The sequence below is a fragment of the Squalius cephalus genome, assembly GCF_949319135.1.
Source record: "Squalius cephalus genome assembly, chromosome: 17".
Taxonomy (NCBI): domain Eukaryota; kingdom Metazoa; phylum Chordata; class Actinopteri; order Cypriniformes; family Leuciscidae; genus Squalius; species Squalius cephalus.
The window spans coordinates 5,075,561-5,093,963 of NC_137138.1; the positions used below are offsets into that span (position 1 = coordinate 5,075,561).

At 36.2% G+C, this 18,403-nt stretch overlaps 1 protein-coding gene across 1 annotated transcript in view; it reads left to right on the top strand.

Moving 5' to 3' along the window:
- Nucleotides 1–16,687, top strand: part of ctif (CBP80/20-dependent translation initiation factor) — a 74,258-nt gene extending 57,571 nt beyond the window's left edge. Inside the window, exons 12-14 of the mRNA XM_079847317.1 lie at nucleotides 2,422–2,577; nucleotides 11,950–12,003; nucleotides 13,142–16,687. Coding sequence (XP_079703443.1) covers nucleotides 2,422–2,577; nucleotides 11,950–12,003; nucleotides 13,142–13,357 — 426 coding nt within the window. The 3' untranslated portion in view covers nucleotides 13,358–16,687. The remainder of the gene's footprint in view (nucleotides 1–2,421; nucleotides 2,578–11,949; nucleotides 12,004–13,141) is intronic.
- The last annotated feature ends 1,716 nt before the right edge of the window (nucleotides 16,688–18,403 follow it).

Below are 18,403 nucleotides of genomic sequence, written 5' to 3' on the forward strand. Positions count from 1 at the left end.
AAAACGACACCATAAAATTGCATACAATTTATAATTTTTAGTAACAAATAAAAGCCTGTTTTTGAAAAACTAACTTTACAGGTTATGTGTGGACCAACGTTATTTTAGTATTATTTTCAATTATAATCTTTTGAATTAGCTTTTTTTTAAATATATTTTCAGTATTCATTTTAATTTTAGTTAATAAATATATATATATATATATATATATATATATATATATATATATATATATATATATATATATATAGCTTAATATATTTTTTATTAAATTTTTTAAGTTCAGTTTACATTTTAATTTTAAAGTATTAGTAATTTTGTTATGTGCTTCTGTCATTTAAATATGTGTGTGTGTGTGTACATATACATATATACATACACATATACATACATACATGCATACATACATATGTATTTTATATATATGAAATACGTACATGTAGCTTTCATTTATTATTATTTTTATTTCAATTTCAGTAATTTATTGTTTAGTAACTTATTTCAGTTAGTTCTGGGTGATAAAACACACAATGCTTTAAATATACGACCCTTTTAATTAGTTAGTGTATTATTATCGCTGCAGGGAGACATGCCGTGTCTCTGTCTGTGTTGTTTGGGGTCAGTCTGTCTGTACACTGGTTTTGGTGGTAAAGCTCTAAGTATTTTGTCAGTGTTTTTGGGAACTGACTGTTAGACTTACAGTGATGTGATACCAGAGCTCTGACCTGCTGCTGGTGCGGCCAAAACACACATCCTGCTCTACACACACACACAACACACACACACACACACACACAGACCAACAAACGCGCCGTCGCAAACAAACCCCATGCTGCAGATGTCAATAACAGGATCATGAAGGAAAAGTACTAAAGCCATCTACTACAATTAAACTTAAAAACTATATACAAAATAATAATTTAGAATATTTTTAATGATTTTATATAATGTATTACAGTAGCATTACATAGTATCTAAAAAAGGCAAACTTTTCTACTTATTTAGTAATATTTTTATGGAAAGGTGATGCATTTTTCAGGATTTTTTGATAAATAGAACAACATTCATTTGAAATAGTAATCTTTTGTAACATCATAAATGTCTTTATTGTCACTTTTGCTCACTTGAATGCATCCCTGCTGAATAAAAGTAAATCTTACCGATCCCAAACTTTTGAACAGAAGTGTAATTGTTTAAACGGATAAAGTCATGATACACACATCTCTTTTTTGCCTTTTAACATGTAGTAGCCCCTTTAACTGTGTCTCAGGCATCAGTCTGGAGTTTGAGTGTGTGTTGGTGGATGAATCATCCGGTTCGTCCTCACATAAACCGGTGCTCTTCACCCGTATGACGCTGGAGCAGACGCTTTCGTTCTGACGGGATTATGTAACAGATACACACAGATGCAAGCGTCTCTGACCCTAGTGAAAGGACATGTCTGCTCCGACTCATTTAGCAATCTGCCACTAACACACAGACGGCTTATCGCAGAACAGAGACGAGCTGCGTGTGCGTGTGCGTGTGTGTGTGCGTGTGTGAGAGAGAGAAATAAAAAGTATTTTTGTATCATTAGGATGAGTCAGGCATGCTGGGAAATGTAATGGATGTAAAAACATCTGTTTGTTGGAGTCTCTGTGTATTGGTGTTCTCTAAATATACACTAACGATTAAAAAAATAAACTTTTTAAAAGAAGTCTCTTATGCTCACCACTGCTGCATTTTTTGGACGTAAAATCAGTAATATTGTGAAATATTATTACAATATAAAATAACCATTTTCTGTGTGAATATATTGTAAAGTGTAATTTATTCCTGTGATCAAAGCTGAATTGTCAGCATCATTACTCCAGTCTTCAGTGTCACATGATCCTTCAGAAATCATTCTAATGTGATGATTTGCTGCTCAAGATTGATGTAAATGAGATTTAAAAACAACAACTTCATACTTTTATTCAGCAAGGATGCATTAAACTGATCAAAATTGACAGTAACGACATTTATAATGTTACAAAAGATTGTATTTCAAATAAACTCTATTCATCAAAGACCCCTGAAAAAAAATGCATCACGTTTTCCACAAAAATATTAAGCATATCAAATATTAAGTTTGAAACATTGATAATAAGAACCATTATTAATAACTGAGCACCAATAATATTTGATTTCAGCAAAACAGTGACACTGAAGACTGGAGTAATGATGCTGAAAATCCAGCTTTGATCACAGGAATAAATTACATTTTAAGACATATTCAAATAGAAAATGGTTCTCTTAACATTTGTAATAATAAAATATGACTTATTTTTACTGTATTTTTGATCAAATAAACACAGCCTTGGTGAGCAGAAGAGACTTCTTTCAAAAAGTGTGTTGTGTGTTGACGTGCACATGCTGACCTTGCTGTGTGTGCCTCTCCAGAGGGACTTCAAGCGTCGTGAGGAGCTCCAGCAGACAGATGTGGAGTGTTGGCTGGGCTTCATCACGTTTCTGTGTGAAGTGTTCGGCACCATGAGGAGCAGCGCTGGAGAGCCGTTCAGAGTGCTGGTGTGTCCCATCTACTCCTGCTTACGAGAGGTACACAACACACACCTCATCAACCACAGGCCAAAGGGAAGCGCTGTATGTAGAATCCACTCTGATTAAATACTCTGACTTCCTGACAGAACACATCTCGCTCTGATGGATGTGAGATTAAAATGTCACAGCAACTCATGAAACAACAGTCAGAAAGAGATCAAAATATCAAAACAAATTCCTACACATTTTACTCTTTATCATTAAAGGAGACCTATTATGCCCTTTTACAGTCTTGATTTGTTTTCAGGCTCTACAAGAACAGGTTTTCATGCTTAAATGTTCATTATTTCTCTCATATTCTCCATTGTTGTGGCTCCTCTCTTCACAGTCTGTCAGTAACGCTCTGTTCACTTCCTGTCTCTATGAAGCCCCTCCTTCTGAAAAGCCCACTGTGCTCTGATTGGTCGACTGGAGCTTGCGTTGCGATTAGTCGATCGCATGTCAGACACTGACACTGATATAGAGAATAACTCCTGCTGGAAAGACTTTGTAACGTTGCAGAGCTTTTTCATGCTCAAACTGCAACATTACACACTGAAGAACGTTGAAAATATAAAAAATCTGAATAGGACCCCTTTAAATCTTTTGCTGTTTAGCAATGATAATGTTTATTTCCTATGTATTAACTCACCATAACTGAACATGTTGCTGAACACTGAATAGGTGTTGTTGACATGTAAATGTGAATAGTTGTGTATTCAATTGTATTTATCTGATGACCGTAAATCATTTTTTATATTTTTAAGTAGGGCTGCGCGATTTAGAGAAAGTCATTTTCTTTTTTTAAATGCGATTTAAATTTGTAGGGCTTTAAATTTGTTTGGCCAAAAATGTTTTATATATATGAGTATGATATTATTATTATTATTATTATTATTAACAATAATAATATTGTTATTATTATTATTATTATTACAAAATAAAAATATTAAAACAAGATATTCCTATTGTAATATTTCACTCTAAAATAAAAATATTTTAGATAAATAATTTTATGGTACAACTGTAAAATTACAATTCTAATATTTATGGCTGTTTTAATTTCTTCATTTTCAAACTTTAAACCATCAAGCTTTTATTTATGTGGTTGTTACAAGTTTGGGAAGTGGCGCACTTCATTTTTATTTTCGTGTATAATCATGCAACTCTACTTGCAAGGTAGTTTTGCTTTGTGAAATTTACTGTATTTTTTTCACAATACATCAAACTCATTTCAAAAGATTAAGAAAAAATCGTTTTTTCATTATCCGACCCCCTTTAAGACTTAAAGATGATCTTTGTCTGGTGAAATGCCCCGAGCGCTGGTGAATAGGGCTTCCCTGTCTGGGCTGAATCCTGTCAGTTGTTCAGCTGATGACAGACGTGATCCGTCAAAAGCCAAAGTTTGATTCTTCAGCCGCTCCACATCAAAGAGACGCGATCTGGGTGAGAGTTCAGTGTGTGTTTGTGCCGTATGAATGCCGCTATTCAGGATCGCAGCCGGATTAACATCCCGTTCGGCTCTCGTATCGGCACGTCCCGACACGATGGTCTGGGAGTCTGAACAGGCACTTTGTGTCAGTGTGTGACAGCGATTACGTCTCAGCCAGGTGTGTGAAGTGTGTGTTGTGTGGACCGGCAGAGCAGGTCGGGTAATTACAGGTGATCCAGCTGTAGTGTGGAGCTGACAGGTGTATTTGGAGCACTGAGGGTGTGGGAGATAATAAAAGACAGGATGAATGGAGGGAGGGAGAGAAGAGAGCGTCTGTTGTTCATTTGAAAGCTGCTTGAGCTGAAGGGTTGGACGCATCTCTGATCTTCTCAAAACCCTTTTGTTGGATTCTTTTGTGCATTTTCATCACTTTTACCTGGTTGCACACAGCTAGAACTCACATATGCAAGTTCTACACTATTCATTAATAGTTTTGGAAGGCTCTAGTGGTAAGAGAGAAAACTCAAGATGTAAATGCATTAGGATAGCTGAAGTTTGTGTTTCTGATTTTATAGATGCAATCTATTTTTTTTTTGCTATTTTAAAGGTTACTAATTTTGTTTTGCAGTCTCCTACAACAGGTTTACATGCATTCAAGGTCAAAAACACATTCATTTTTTCATAATATCCGACCAGCATCAGCTCTTTTCTCACAGTGTCTGCAACAGTCGATAAAGGATCCGGTCTCTTTAAACTCTTCCTTTCCACGAGTCTGCCCTTCTCTGATTGGTCAGATGGCTCAGTCTGTTGTGATTGGTCTACTCTGCTCTGATTGGTCAGATGGCCCAGTCTGTTGTGATTGTTCTACTCTGCTCTGATTGGACAGATGGCCCAGTCTGTTGTGATTAGATTGGTCAGATGGCCCAGTCTGTTGTGATTGGTCTACTCTGCTCTGATTGGTCAGATGGCCCAGTCTGTTGTGATTGGTCTACTCTGCTCTGATTGGTCAGATGGCCTAGTCTGTTGTAATTGGCCGACCGCTTACTGTGTGTGTCAGAAACCAATTTCCCATTAACATATCTAAATTTTAGCTCAGGACTTGATAGACAGTGATACGTACAGTAATTGTGGCGTCTGTTTTACCGTATCAATTCCAGCTCAAGACTCAGTCTTTAGGACAGTCCTTGTAAAGTGGATTTGCTTTGGTAGCGAATCACAACACACTGCTCCAGTCGACCAATCAGAGCACAGTGTGCTTTTCAGAAGGAGGGGCTTCATAGAGACAGAAACTAAACAGAGCGTTACTGACAGACTGGGAGGAGAGGAGCTGCAACAATGGAGAATATGAGGAGAATAATGACGCATGAAAACCTGTTCTTGTAGAGCCCAAAAACAAAATTTAGGCTTTCTAAAAGGGCATAGATAGGTCTTCTTTAAAATATGTCTCTGTGCTAGTAGAGAGTTTGACCATGTAGGATCATGTTAATTTCTGTAGTCTTCAGGGAGATAATTACAGCCTTGCCTTTATGTTCTTCATTATATTGATTCTGATGTGGAGTTGTATTCGCGTATGAGGTTAGTTTGAGGTGGTTTCTGTAACACGAGCTCTGCTCCTGCTCTCTGGGGACGTCATTATGGACTATATAACTCTAGACTTAAAGCAGCGGTTACCCTGGAGACAGCATAAGGAGACCCCATCAGTAATTACCCCAGACCACCAGGACTAGAAACCTCTAGACACCAATATACATGTTCACTCCTTCAAACGCCGCGGGCCATGGATTCAGGTCTGGTATATCTTATCATAGATTCAGAGACTTTTGGGTACTTTCTGACTTGGTTTTCTATTTATAATATGCTGGAATGTAAGGGTCCTCCATTTCTTGCAATTATTGTTCAGGTGATTGGGTTAATCTTAAAACCTTTATGCATAATGCATTATAAAAGTATTTTTAATGCATTAATCATACCTTGTAATGCACCTTATAATGCATTTTATGGTCTCGTGAATAATTTTAACCTCAGTTATAATACATTATAGTACTTATCTATTAATTGAACACACCTTTAGAAAGTATAATGCATTAAAACCTAAATAACCAATTTCAGATGCAACAAGGAATCTGAATATTAAAATGCATTTTAACTTTGGTTACAATTAAATATAAAAATATGTCATGCATTATAACGTACATTATAAATACCTTTATAATGCATTATACATAAAAGCTTTAAGTAAAGTGTTACCAAAAAATCTTACTGCAAACATTTGAACTGTTTTTTGAATATATATATACACACAAGTATTTTTTATTTTATTTTTAATCTGGTAGGTATAGATTTTTTTTGGAAATAAGTGTAATTGTTTAAATCTTTAAATTTCAAGTTTTGACTCCTGAGATACGAATAGAAATCTGTTCCAGAAGTATATATAAATTTCTTTTTAAATGTTCAGTAATCAGAAACGACTGGAACTCATAGAAATTAGTGAACCCTGTAAGACTCTTTAACCTTAACTGCAGGCTGTACTATAATTTTGACACTGATTTTCTCAACAAATGCAGTTTTTTTTTTTGTGTGTGTGTTTTCATTAGACTAGATCAAACGTTTTAAAGAGCAGAACGTACTGCGCAGACTCTGCCGTCTGGTTAACATCCAGCTAATTGACGTTTGATCATGTTAGCAAAGCCCCTTCTTCCTTTTTTTTGGTTTGTTAATTTTTCTCTGAAGAATCACTACTTGCCACATTTACTAAGAGTCAGGACCAAAAGTAAAGGGGTCATATTGTCTTTTGAAACCAAAGAGTGATGTACTATTCAGAAATACTGTAATATTCACAACATAAACAGTAACATTATAAGTGTACTTTAGGGGGGAAAAAAGTCCCTTAAAGTAGATGATCTGTATAAATGTCTGCTGTAATGTTTTGGATATTGTTGTTGTGGTAACCCCTGAAGTAAGGTATATTTTGAGAGCGAGTCTGCTTGAATGAAATTCCTGGTTTTTGTGTGTTTGTGCGGGAGGTTGTCAGCTGTTTTATGAGACGGTCTCCAGACCCGCTCGCGTCAGCTTTGATCAGCGTGGTCCACCGGCCCCTGCAGGCCCCCTGCCTCACAAAGGGCTGCCTGTGTCACTGCCTGAGTGCTTTTCCCGCCCAGCGTTCTGCTAGTCGTCTCAGTAAACCTCTTCAGACACACACACACACACACACACACACACACACACAGATCCACCTTCAGTAGCAAGAGCTATCGTATCAGAACGGCCTGAAAGGCTCAAGAACATCATTATAGTAGTCCACAAATCTTCTGAAGTCGTGTGAAAGCTGTACAAGTTTTAAAATACAACTTTATCTCTCAGCGTTAGGTGTTTAAGTCTCGTTAAGTTTGGTATATAAGGTATAGCAATAGTGATGCTTGACTTTACCACCACTAATAGCTGGGCTGGGCAATATGGGCAAAATATTATCACAAAAAATGTTTTCCATATAATTCTATATCAATATTTATCATAAGTAATGGGGAATGAAATGCATTCCACATGTTTGTCACGTAAACATAACTTCGCAGAATAAGCTACCTTTTAGTTTAGGGCCATAAATCATTTTTATTTTCTTTTGATTCTGTGTTTTATAAAATCCAACATCAAAAATTGTCTCTAATGCAATGAATTCATAAGAACTTTAACAATTTAATCAAACTTTTAAAGTGTAATCAAAATAAAATACAGTATAAAAATTAATTTACAACAAAACCTTTTTTTTTTTATCAAATAAAGTATATAAAATATATTAGTTGTATGATATTCCTCAAAATAATAGTAATTTATATTCTAATAGGAATACATATTTTAATACATATTATTATTATTATTATTATTATTATTCACAACATCTCAAATAATAATAATATGTTAAAATATTTATTAGTAGTTGTAGTAGCAGCAGCAGCATTTTAAGGAATATCACACAACCAAGATCATTTTAATAATAATACTTTATTATTATTATTGAGCAATATCATGCAACCAATTTTTTTTTATTATAATAATGAATATTTATTGAGTGTTATTATTATATTTATTAGTAAGCAATGTTATAAAACCAATATATTTTTTAATAATAATAATTCATATTTTAATAGATTGTATTATTAGTAGTAATGGTAGTAGTATCACTTTGAGATGCACATGTTAATATACAATCATAATATATTTGTGTCATTAATAGTCTCTCTTTAGACTTTCCCAAACGCTGCTAAAGCCGAGCTCTAGACTATGAGGATCCAGTCTGATTGAATCAACGTCTAGTTTTAATTTGTGTTCAGTGTCTGTGTTTAGCTCTGTTTCGTCATTCAAATGAGAACCCTATAGCAATATAAATGGAAAAAGAAGAACTTTCAGCACAATTTCTGAATGAATGATTATCATTAATGAGCTGTGGCGATGTTGAACACAGTTCATGTGTGTCTGGGTCAAATCAGCAATTTTGCATTACACAAACATGTTGGCCAAGACGAGAAGAACATTCTTACATAATGTCCAATGACATTGTGTCTGTTACGGGAAAAGACATATGGGAAACCAGACCACAGGATTAGAATAGCTGCTATTTTTTAGTGAAAACCATAACGTTGAGAACATTACTAAATGCTTACATTTGTTTGCTTTTCGGGATTTTTTTCATTCCGTCTCATTGCATTGGTCATCTTTGGGGCCCTTTGCATATTTTTTAAATAGTTTAAAATTCCCTTTGAAACTGAGAAATGCATGTTGCATCAGACTCAGTTGCTGAATAATAATGTGTATTTGTCCTGTTTAGTGAGTTTCACTTCTGTTTTTGTGGTCAGACTGAGCACATTTCTGTCTGTCACAACAGTTGTCTGGGGTTGAGACTTGTACTCGGGTGATATTGGTCTCACTGGCGTCTGTTGGCTGGTGGTTTATGAGGAACAGTGAAAGAGGAAGTGAAAGATGATTCGTGTGTTGATGTGTGGTCTATATATACATCTGGATTACCAGCAGAGACCTCCTGAAAGCTGAAGTCTGTTCAACTGTGCAAATTAAAGATGCATATTCTAATAGCTCAAACAGCAGAGCGCGGCACTAGCAGCGTTCATTTCCCAGGGAAGGCAAGACATTACAGGCAGACAAGTTTGCTTCCATAACTCGTCTTCTTTCAGACTAGTGAAAAGAAAACGTCCAAAATACACTATCTATTTTGTGTCTGTATAGATTTCAGTTGCAATACATACATTTAAAGGCTGTGAGTCTGAAATCTCCACTTCAACAGCTTTACATGCACCAAACTTTACAGTTTTATTTCTATCTATATTCTGAAGGCTTTTAGAGAGGATTTTGGTCATATAGCATTTATAGATTTATGTACTGATAAAAAGAGATAAAGGTCATTACTTTGTTTATTGGGTGTAATAGAATAGGTTAAGTAAGGAATAATTGACGACAGGCCGTTGAATTATTAGAAAAATAATGCACACCCGAGGTGGTAATGCGGTCACGAAGCGGAGTGGCCGTTCACCTCGGGTGTGCATTATTTTTCTAATAATTCAACGGCCTGAAGTCAATTATTCCGCTTATACTACAGTTACCACACCTCGAAACATTGTTCAGATTATGTATTTCAAGACGTTTGTAAAGTTTTTGTCATTAAAACGCTCTTGTATGTAGGACTAATTTCTTACGCATCTAGTCCACTGCCTCCGTTGCTAATTCCAAAACGTCATTTTAGAGTTAGTAACGGAGGTTTGAGCCACTGATAGCAGACTAATGCACTAATGCTGGGGACACACGACTAGCTGACACATTCTCTGACTGTTTTCATCGACTACAGATTTTAAACACCGACTTTGAACACAGACTGAACGCGCGTTTGGGCATTATCAGTCATAAGTATCAAAATGCATTCATAACCGGCCTTAAAGTGTGTCCCCGGCTTTATGCAGTTATTAATGCAGTTATTAGAGAGAGATGTTGCAATAATGAGACAGAAAAGCATGTGCGTCAGTATTATTAGCCTATTTATTTATTAATTTAATTCGTTTTAATTAATTCGGTCATTCCTTTTTTTTTTTTTTTTTTTTTCATTGACAGATGACAGTAGACTATAGCCAAATAAATGAAACACAAAGCCCTTTTAACAAGTGGGCCTATAAATAATTATTTATTTATTATTATCTGCAATAAAAATCCGTACTGCAGGACTATCCATTTATTTAGCCTATATTTAGTTTTCTATTGATTATAATATAGACAGGACTATATACTTTATTTATTAAAATTAAACTGCATGTTTCTATTGATTGTGAAGCTAGACATTGAAAATTGCAGATCAAGCGCATGGGGCTAAATGCTTTTTATTGTTATGAATTGTATCCTATTTTCCGTTATTACCGTTAACTACGCGAAGTGATATGGAACTGTAATGCGGTCAAGACCTGCCTGGAACTACTTTAGCTGTGCGTTTCCCTGAAAATAATGCACACCTTAGAACGTTCGTCAACCAATCAGATTCAAGCATTCAACGGCCCTGTAGTATAACATGCTTTAATGTTAAAAAACAAAAGACATTATTTTTCACACCCTGTGCATTATTGCATCTCATCTATTCCCAGTTCTTCTGAAACACACTGATTTCTGCAAAGCCCCTCCTTCCGAAAAGCTCTGAGTGCTCTGATTGGCCAGCTTGACCCAGTGCGTTGTGATTGGCCAAACACCTCAAGCGCGTGACGGAAATGTAACGCCCCTTACCATAATCACGTGCTTCCAAGGCATTAAGCAATTGTAAACGAACAGTTAATGTCGCCACTTTTACTGTATCAGTGTAAGTCTGTTCTGAAAATGTGGATGAGCCAACCGACCAGAACCAGCTTTTAAAGGGGTGGTATAATGCCCTTTTCACAAGATGTAAAGTCTCTGATGAGTGTGTATGAGAAGGTTTAGCTCAAAATACCCCACAGATATTTTTATATAGCATGTTAAAATTGTCACTTTTTGAGGGTGAGCAAAAACGCACCGTTTTTGTGTGTGTCCCTTTAAATGCAAATGAGCTGCTGCTTCCGGCACAGGGGGCGGAGCTTCAACAGCTTGTGTCCTTTTACCTCACACACACATGCACTGAAAATTTCAAAAACTTTTAGCCTTTTATGTTCAAACTATCTTCTAGTCATTGATTAGCATATTCTGTCATGATAATCTATAAATCGTGTTCAGGGGGCGGGGTTTATGTTAATTTTAGGGTTTGTGATGTCACAAACCCGGGAGGAAGCTCGTGTAGTCCCTGCCAGCCGTTTGTTGTAGTCCTTAAAAAGCGATTTCTTTAAAAGCAAATATCTCCCTTTGCTTTGAACTTTGAGTGTCGTAACTTTGCAGATGTTGTTTATGCTCAAACAGCAATATTACACGCTAACTAATGTTAAAAAAGTGAAATCATAATCAACCAATTTAGGGCGTATATAATTAGATAATGCACCATTTGCATATTTAAACATAACATTTAAGAAAACTTCTGTCTACTATTAATGTACTGGGGAAAGTATGGTGATATTAAATAGTTAATATTTTTTCCCTATCACCTGTCTTGCCTTAAGTTATATCTTTGATGCAATGGATTAAAACATTTCCCAAATGCATAAATGTACAAAAAAATGTTTTATGTTGTATGAAAAACTGTTTATGAATGGAATCAACATTGAACTGACTCAGTGAATAACAACACCATTGACTTCTGTAGAGCTGCTTTATATATGAACTATAATTGAGGAATTTCTGAAACTGAATTCTGTTTGCATCATTCTTGTTTATCACTGTAAAGCTGCTTCGAAACCATCTGTATTATTGTATAAAGCGCTATATAAATAAAGGTGACTTGACTTATACTTGACTGTGATTGGTCAATCGCTGCACCGCACACTGAAGTAAGGAGTGTTTTCTGTGTGTTTTAGCTCCTGGAGTCTCCTGAGGTGAAGGAGGACGCTGTTCTCTGCTGTTCTATGGAGGTGAGTTGAGTTTAACAGCATCTCTGAGATCGTGAAAACTTCTGTAACGCATTCATAATGATCAAGATCAGGGAGAGAGAGAGACTGATGGATGGACACAACAAGCCGACGGTCAGGCGTTTATGAGTGTCTGTCGGCTCAGTTTTATCTGATTGTTACGCACCGTTGGATCTAGTCGGACACCATTATTACATTTTTTGTTGTCGATTCAGCATGTTGAATCGGCGTCGGTGAGAGAGAATTCTGATTGGCTGTTCAGTTTAGCGAACGAGTCAGTGCAAGATAATAGAAGCGAAAGTTATAATTTTACATCATCTTACCTGAGCATGCCGATGCGCAAATATTATCATAACATGAGCCGACTTGAGTGAAGAAATTGATCAGCGTGATTGATATTCAAAATGGTAATACATCAATAGTATATACCAGTTGTTACAAAAATGAAAAATGAAAAAAAAAAAAAAAAATATATATATATATGTATGTATGTGTGTGTGTGTGTGTATGTGTGTGTATGTATCCAAAACACACACACACACACACACACACACACATATATATATATATATATACAAAACAAACCAATATGATGTCCAGTGTGGATGATGTCCCATCTGCCCGCAAACCGGATCATCAGGAGACAGTTTGTCTGGACATCCGACTGCTTCTGCCCAGTCTGTCTGTCTCTCTCTCTCTCTCTCTCTCTCTCTCTCTCTCTCTCTCTCTCTCTCTCTCTCTCTCTCTCTCTCTCTCTCTCTCTCTGTCTCTGTCTCTGTCTCTGTCTCTGTCTCTGTCTCTCTCTCTCTGTCTCTGTCTGTCTCTCTCACTCAGACTAGCATCTGTTTCTCGGTACCCCCTGTGGAGTTGACCTCTGACCCTTCCTTGAGCCTGAGTGTGTCTGTCTCCCTTTGAACATCTTATTTCCTCTTAAAAACCACTCAGTGATTCCTGCCTCCTCTTTGTCTCTCTTTCTCCATACATCTTTAAAGGAATATTACAGGATATTTTCAAACAAATGTTGATATTTGGTGCCACAGAGTCACAGTCTCGCACTTTTTCCCAGAGATAATCATTTCATAAGAGAACATGAAACCTTGTGTTTGTCTCATTGCTGATTCTCGTCTGGTTGTTCTTGCAGCTCCAGAGCACGGGCCGGTTGTTGGAGGAGCAGCTTCCCGAAATGATGACGGAGCTGCTGGCCGCGGTGCGGGATAAGATGTTGTGTCCGGCCGAGTCCCAGCTGACGCGCTCGCTCCTGATGGAGGTCATCGAGCTTCACGCTCACCGCTGGAGCCCGCTGGAGGCGCTGACCACTGCATACTACAACAGAACCATCCAGAAGCTCACGGCCTGACCACTGCGCAACACACAAACACACACACATCCAGAGACTCGTCTAACTAACCACTACAGGCCACGGACACACTACAACACACACACACACACACACAAGCATTCTGCAATAGGATGGATGAGACAGGACGTTGTGGGATGAGGGTCAGAGGTCAGAGGGTAAAATATGCAGATTGAAATGAATATGTATATGTTCACACTTCACATCTGCATATTCATGAGCTGACCCAGACATACAGACGCAAAACCAGACAGTCATTAGACGTGCATGCACACAGTCTGCTGTTCTTTCTAGACAAAATATCAACAGAAAGAGAAATCTAAAGAAAAATCTATGAAATGAAAACAAAAATCTAAAGAAAAAATGTATTTTGCACAAAAAATGAAGCCTATTTTTTAACCCTTTTCATCAATATTTTATCATTTAATTAATGCATCATTATTTTTGCATTAGAGTGATGATAATTTTGAGAATAAGACCATTTCTATTAATTTTTTGAATTTCATTCTCTATATTTGAGTTTTTTTTTTTGCATTGTCATTATTTTCATCAGTTAAGCACATTTCCCCCCCAAAAATATCATGATGTATAAATACTTTACAATTTAATTAATGCATCGGTATTTTTTTGCATTAGAGTGATGATAATTTTTGAGATTTTTATTTTTTTTATTTCATTGTTTTTTTAAGAATTCCGTTACAAATGCACTATTATTATATCACAGTGCAACAAAATCGAATTGTTCCTAGTAATAGGCTTCAATTTAAGGAAAATTCTTTAAACATGATGCCTTTTAAAAGTTTTTCGTTTTTTTGCATTATTTTCATGATTGTTAAAATTGCATAATGCATAAATACTTAACTGTCATGAATTTAACGAAGGGATGATTAGTTCTTGGGAATTTTTTTATTTATTTTTAATGTTAAAGTTTTTTTTGGGTGTGGTGGGAGGTAATTGTAGGTACAGATGTGCTTAATATTCATGAAAATAATGCCCAAAAATGGTCCTAAAAAGAGGCTTCATTTTTTTTAAGCAAAATCCTTATTTCTTTCTTTTGATTTTTCAAATATTCCGTGGTCGTGTTCACAGGATGGCTTGTGAACCCCGGAGAGTGTCTTTTCTTCATCCATCCGTCCCGTTTCGGCCCCCAGGCGTCGGGAGCACGCCGTCGACCCACGGGGCGTCCAGCTGGGGTCACGCTGACTCCAAAGGAGCAAGGCTTTCTTTTGTCATAAACACACACAGCAGATGGCTGAGAGTGTGTGTGTGTGTGAGGACACACTCGACATGAAGTGGTCAGGTTCTTCACGAACATCAGTCGGATCTCTTGAGTTTCCTCTTCCTGTTCCGTCTCGGGCCGCGTCCCTGTTTATAATGTGTAATAGTGTCCTTAATGTTATGCATTATTGTTATTATTATTATTACTTTCTTTTACTCTTGAAGTCGCATTTTTTGTTTTGTTTTGTTTTTTACAAAAAAAACGTATAAATGTACATGTAATAGGCTTCGTTTGTGAAATGCAAGCAGAACGCAAATTATTCCGAAAAAATGAAATGGTGACACTAAAGCCTTTATCTATAATGCATTATAAAGATATTTATAATGTGAATATATGTCATAATGCATTGTATCTTTTCATAAATAATTGTAACCAAAGTAAAATGCATTATATTTGCAGATGTCTTGTCACATCTGAAATTGGTTATGTTTTAATGCATTATACTTTCTAAAGGTATAGATTTGTATTATAACTGTAGTTACAATGATCCATGATATCATACAATGCCTTATAAGGTGCATTAATAATGCATTGAAATAATGAATTATACATAAAGGCTTTAAGTAAAGTGTTGCCCGACAAATCTTACGTTGCATTCGATTTTGTGTGAACGTGAGGATGTTTTTCCCGAATGATTCATCTACTCGTTTTTCATGAATGCGTTTTTTGTTTTTAGAAGTAGATCTGTTGCACAGGATTACTTTCGTTTTGCACTGTTTTAAGGCGATTGCTTTAAAAAATTAAGAAAGAAAAAAAAAGATAAAAGTGTATGTAAAAAGTGTCGCGGGTTGTGGAGGATTTCGAATGTTAGTCGAACACTTTTTGCTAGAATGAATGGTAGAATCAGGTTTTGGGAGAAAATAGTGGCCTTGGAAACCCCTGCGAGTTTTACGACGAATCTTTAGTTGGCGAGCTGCTGATAGAAAGGCCTGTGCAGCGAAGAGGACTTTTATTACTGCCCTGCAATGTTCAGCTTCCTAAATAGACAATGTGAGATGTTGAAAAAGTTAAAAAATCAAGCATGAGTCGAAATGAAATTAAGCAACAATGGCTGTCAATATATAGGCCGTTTTGCCGTGGTCGTTTTTTGCAAGTCGTTCTATTTAAAACTATTAACTTTTAACAAATTTGTTTGCCGAGGACGGTGGTCAAATCTTTTAACGGTATATCTAGATATTACGTGTCAATTTCTCTGGCTTTTGACGACTGTGTGCATTGATATTGATTTAACACAAGCCAGTCATCTAGTTATGAATAAGCTACATGTAATCTTGTAAACGGCATATGAATATGAATTTTAGACGGGGAGCATTGGAAGTGTTTTGAACTATTTTTCGTGAATAGTTGGTGGCCTCCCGCTTTATTTAGGGGAGGAAACGCACGCAGAACCTCATGGTTTGCCGGCAGGTTTGGGGTTTGTGTATTTTCTGTCTTGCATCAAGAATCCAAATGAAAAGACAAACGCACACGTGAGGGTTGAATCTCACGAACGCACGGCCGGCTCATATTTTAAAGGAAATGTGTCTAGGGATATTTTGCATGGAGAAAGTTAAGGTTTTCTTCATGCAAAATATGTTTGTTTTTTTCTTTTGATTATTATTTTATTTTATTTTTTTGTGGCCTGTTCTTTTGTGAGATTCCCCCTCATAGAGTGATTTTATGCACATACATGCATGTAGTGCTCATGAAACCATCTCTCGTGTGAGTGCGTGTTTGTCTTTCAAACATGATTTCAATTGTTGTTTTTTGTATTTAGAGGTTCATTTGATTTGCTCTAGTTGCACCTCGCAGCAGTCGTGCATTGTCAGGGTTTTGCATTAGGCTCCGCCCCATTCAAGCAACAGGCAACATGTGACCTTTGACTTCTTCAGTGCTGCAACCCACCAGACTATTGAATGCAGATCATCTTCATTTGCATCTTATTGACATGCAAAGCAGATGTGGCAACCTTGTCAGCTGGCCGAACTGTAGATCTGGGCTCACTCAAAGATGTCATCGACTGTTTTTTTTTTGTTTTTTATGCAACTGAAAATAAACTGAGAAGGGGTGTAAAATGGAGTGTTTGTCCTTTATTTTTACATGGTCATTATGCAAAACAATTGCATTTATTCATATTTTGAATTAAAACAATGAACCGGTGTTTATTGCAACCGGAGCTTCTGACGGCAGTTGCATTGGTGACTTCACCAGTTGGTGATTGGCTCTTTTATTTAGAAGGCGGGACTTATTCCGCCATATTGTGCATTTCACTTTCTCATTCGTAACATGAATGCACCGTCTTTGTATAAGTGTTTGTTTTAGTTTACAATAATAATACTGCTTGCAAATGACGCACTATACACTACTCAACGGTGTAGAGTTTGAACTTTATAAGGTTATTTAGTCATTAAACATCAGAGTCTGATGCCCCTCCCCCTCCGCTGCATAATTAAAGCTGCGACAGTCGAGTGCATGAAATGTCCAACATTCCACACTTCAGTTTTTCAGTTAATTAAGAGCATCATCTGGGTATTTAAATTGCACTTATTCTATTTGGAACGCACGATTTATACTACAAAACAGCAAAGAATAGTACATAAGTACACGAATTGGGACGCACATATACTACTAACAACTCATTTTTATGGTGATATATATTAAATACTGCTTCATCTAGGCTTTACCATCCACATGATTTAAACAGTGCATTTATTATAGAGAATATTAACTCTTTCGCCGCCAGCATTTTTTCTTTTTTTAAGTTGCCAGCCACCGCCAGTGTTTTTGATCATTTTCACCTAAACTTTATGGCCCCTAGAACAGGCACGTGCACACATAGACATCAAAGGGGGCTTGAGCACCTGCCCTTTTTATTCCTGGAGAGAAAGTGCCCTTTTTTCTGGGGTGTTTTTTTTTTTTTTTTTGAAAAATAATATATATTCCTTTTTGCGCACAGCTTCCCTGTCAAACAAATATATTTATTGAAGAATAGTATATCTAAATATCAGGGCAGGAGTTCTGAAGCGCTCCCTCTCTCTCTCTCTCTCCCGATTAAAACCCGATTGTATTGCTTCCGCTAAAGAAAATAGTACGCCCAGTCTCTACGGTTAGAGTCCATAGCAACGCAACGTTTTTCATGCCAACGGTCTGTTATACTCCGCACAGCGGTCTGTTATCAAGAAATAACACACCGCAAATCATGCATTGGAATTCAACCAAGCCATGTAATAAAATAAGTTAGTAATAAAATAAGCATATATCACCACCAGGTGATATGCTTTAGTTATTTTGTTTATCCTATTTACCTGCATTGCCCTGTCAATTAGATGCAAATGTGCGCATTTTAACTAGTTGATGCCTAATTTGCATACAGAACGTCCCCAGTTAATGACTTACATCAAGAGTCTTTCCCCCTGAAATTTAGAAATCTAAATTGGTGAATTTAGAAGAAATCTACAGATGCAAACAGATGGAGGATACACTCTAAAAAATGTAGTAAATCTGAGTAACTGCATCTGGTACATTAATAAATAAAACTGAGTAGAAATAAGTTAACATTAAACATTAAAAATAACAATATTTATAAATTAACTTTTTATTTATGAGTAATTTAACTTTTTTTTATTTCCTCTAAACCTTTATAAAATAGTATTCCATACAACCACAAATACATACATGACATTGGCTTTTAGCCTATTGAATTTTTACTCAATTATTTTGGTAAGTTTAATTAAAACAATCAAGTAAGATTTTCAGAGATTTTATTAAGTTAATAAAGTTAAATATTT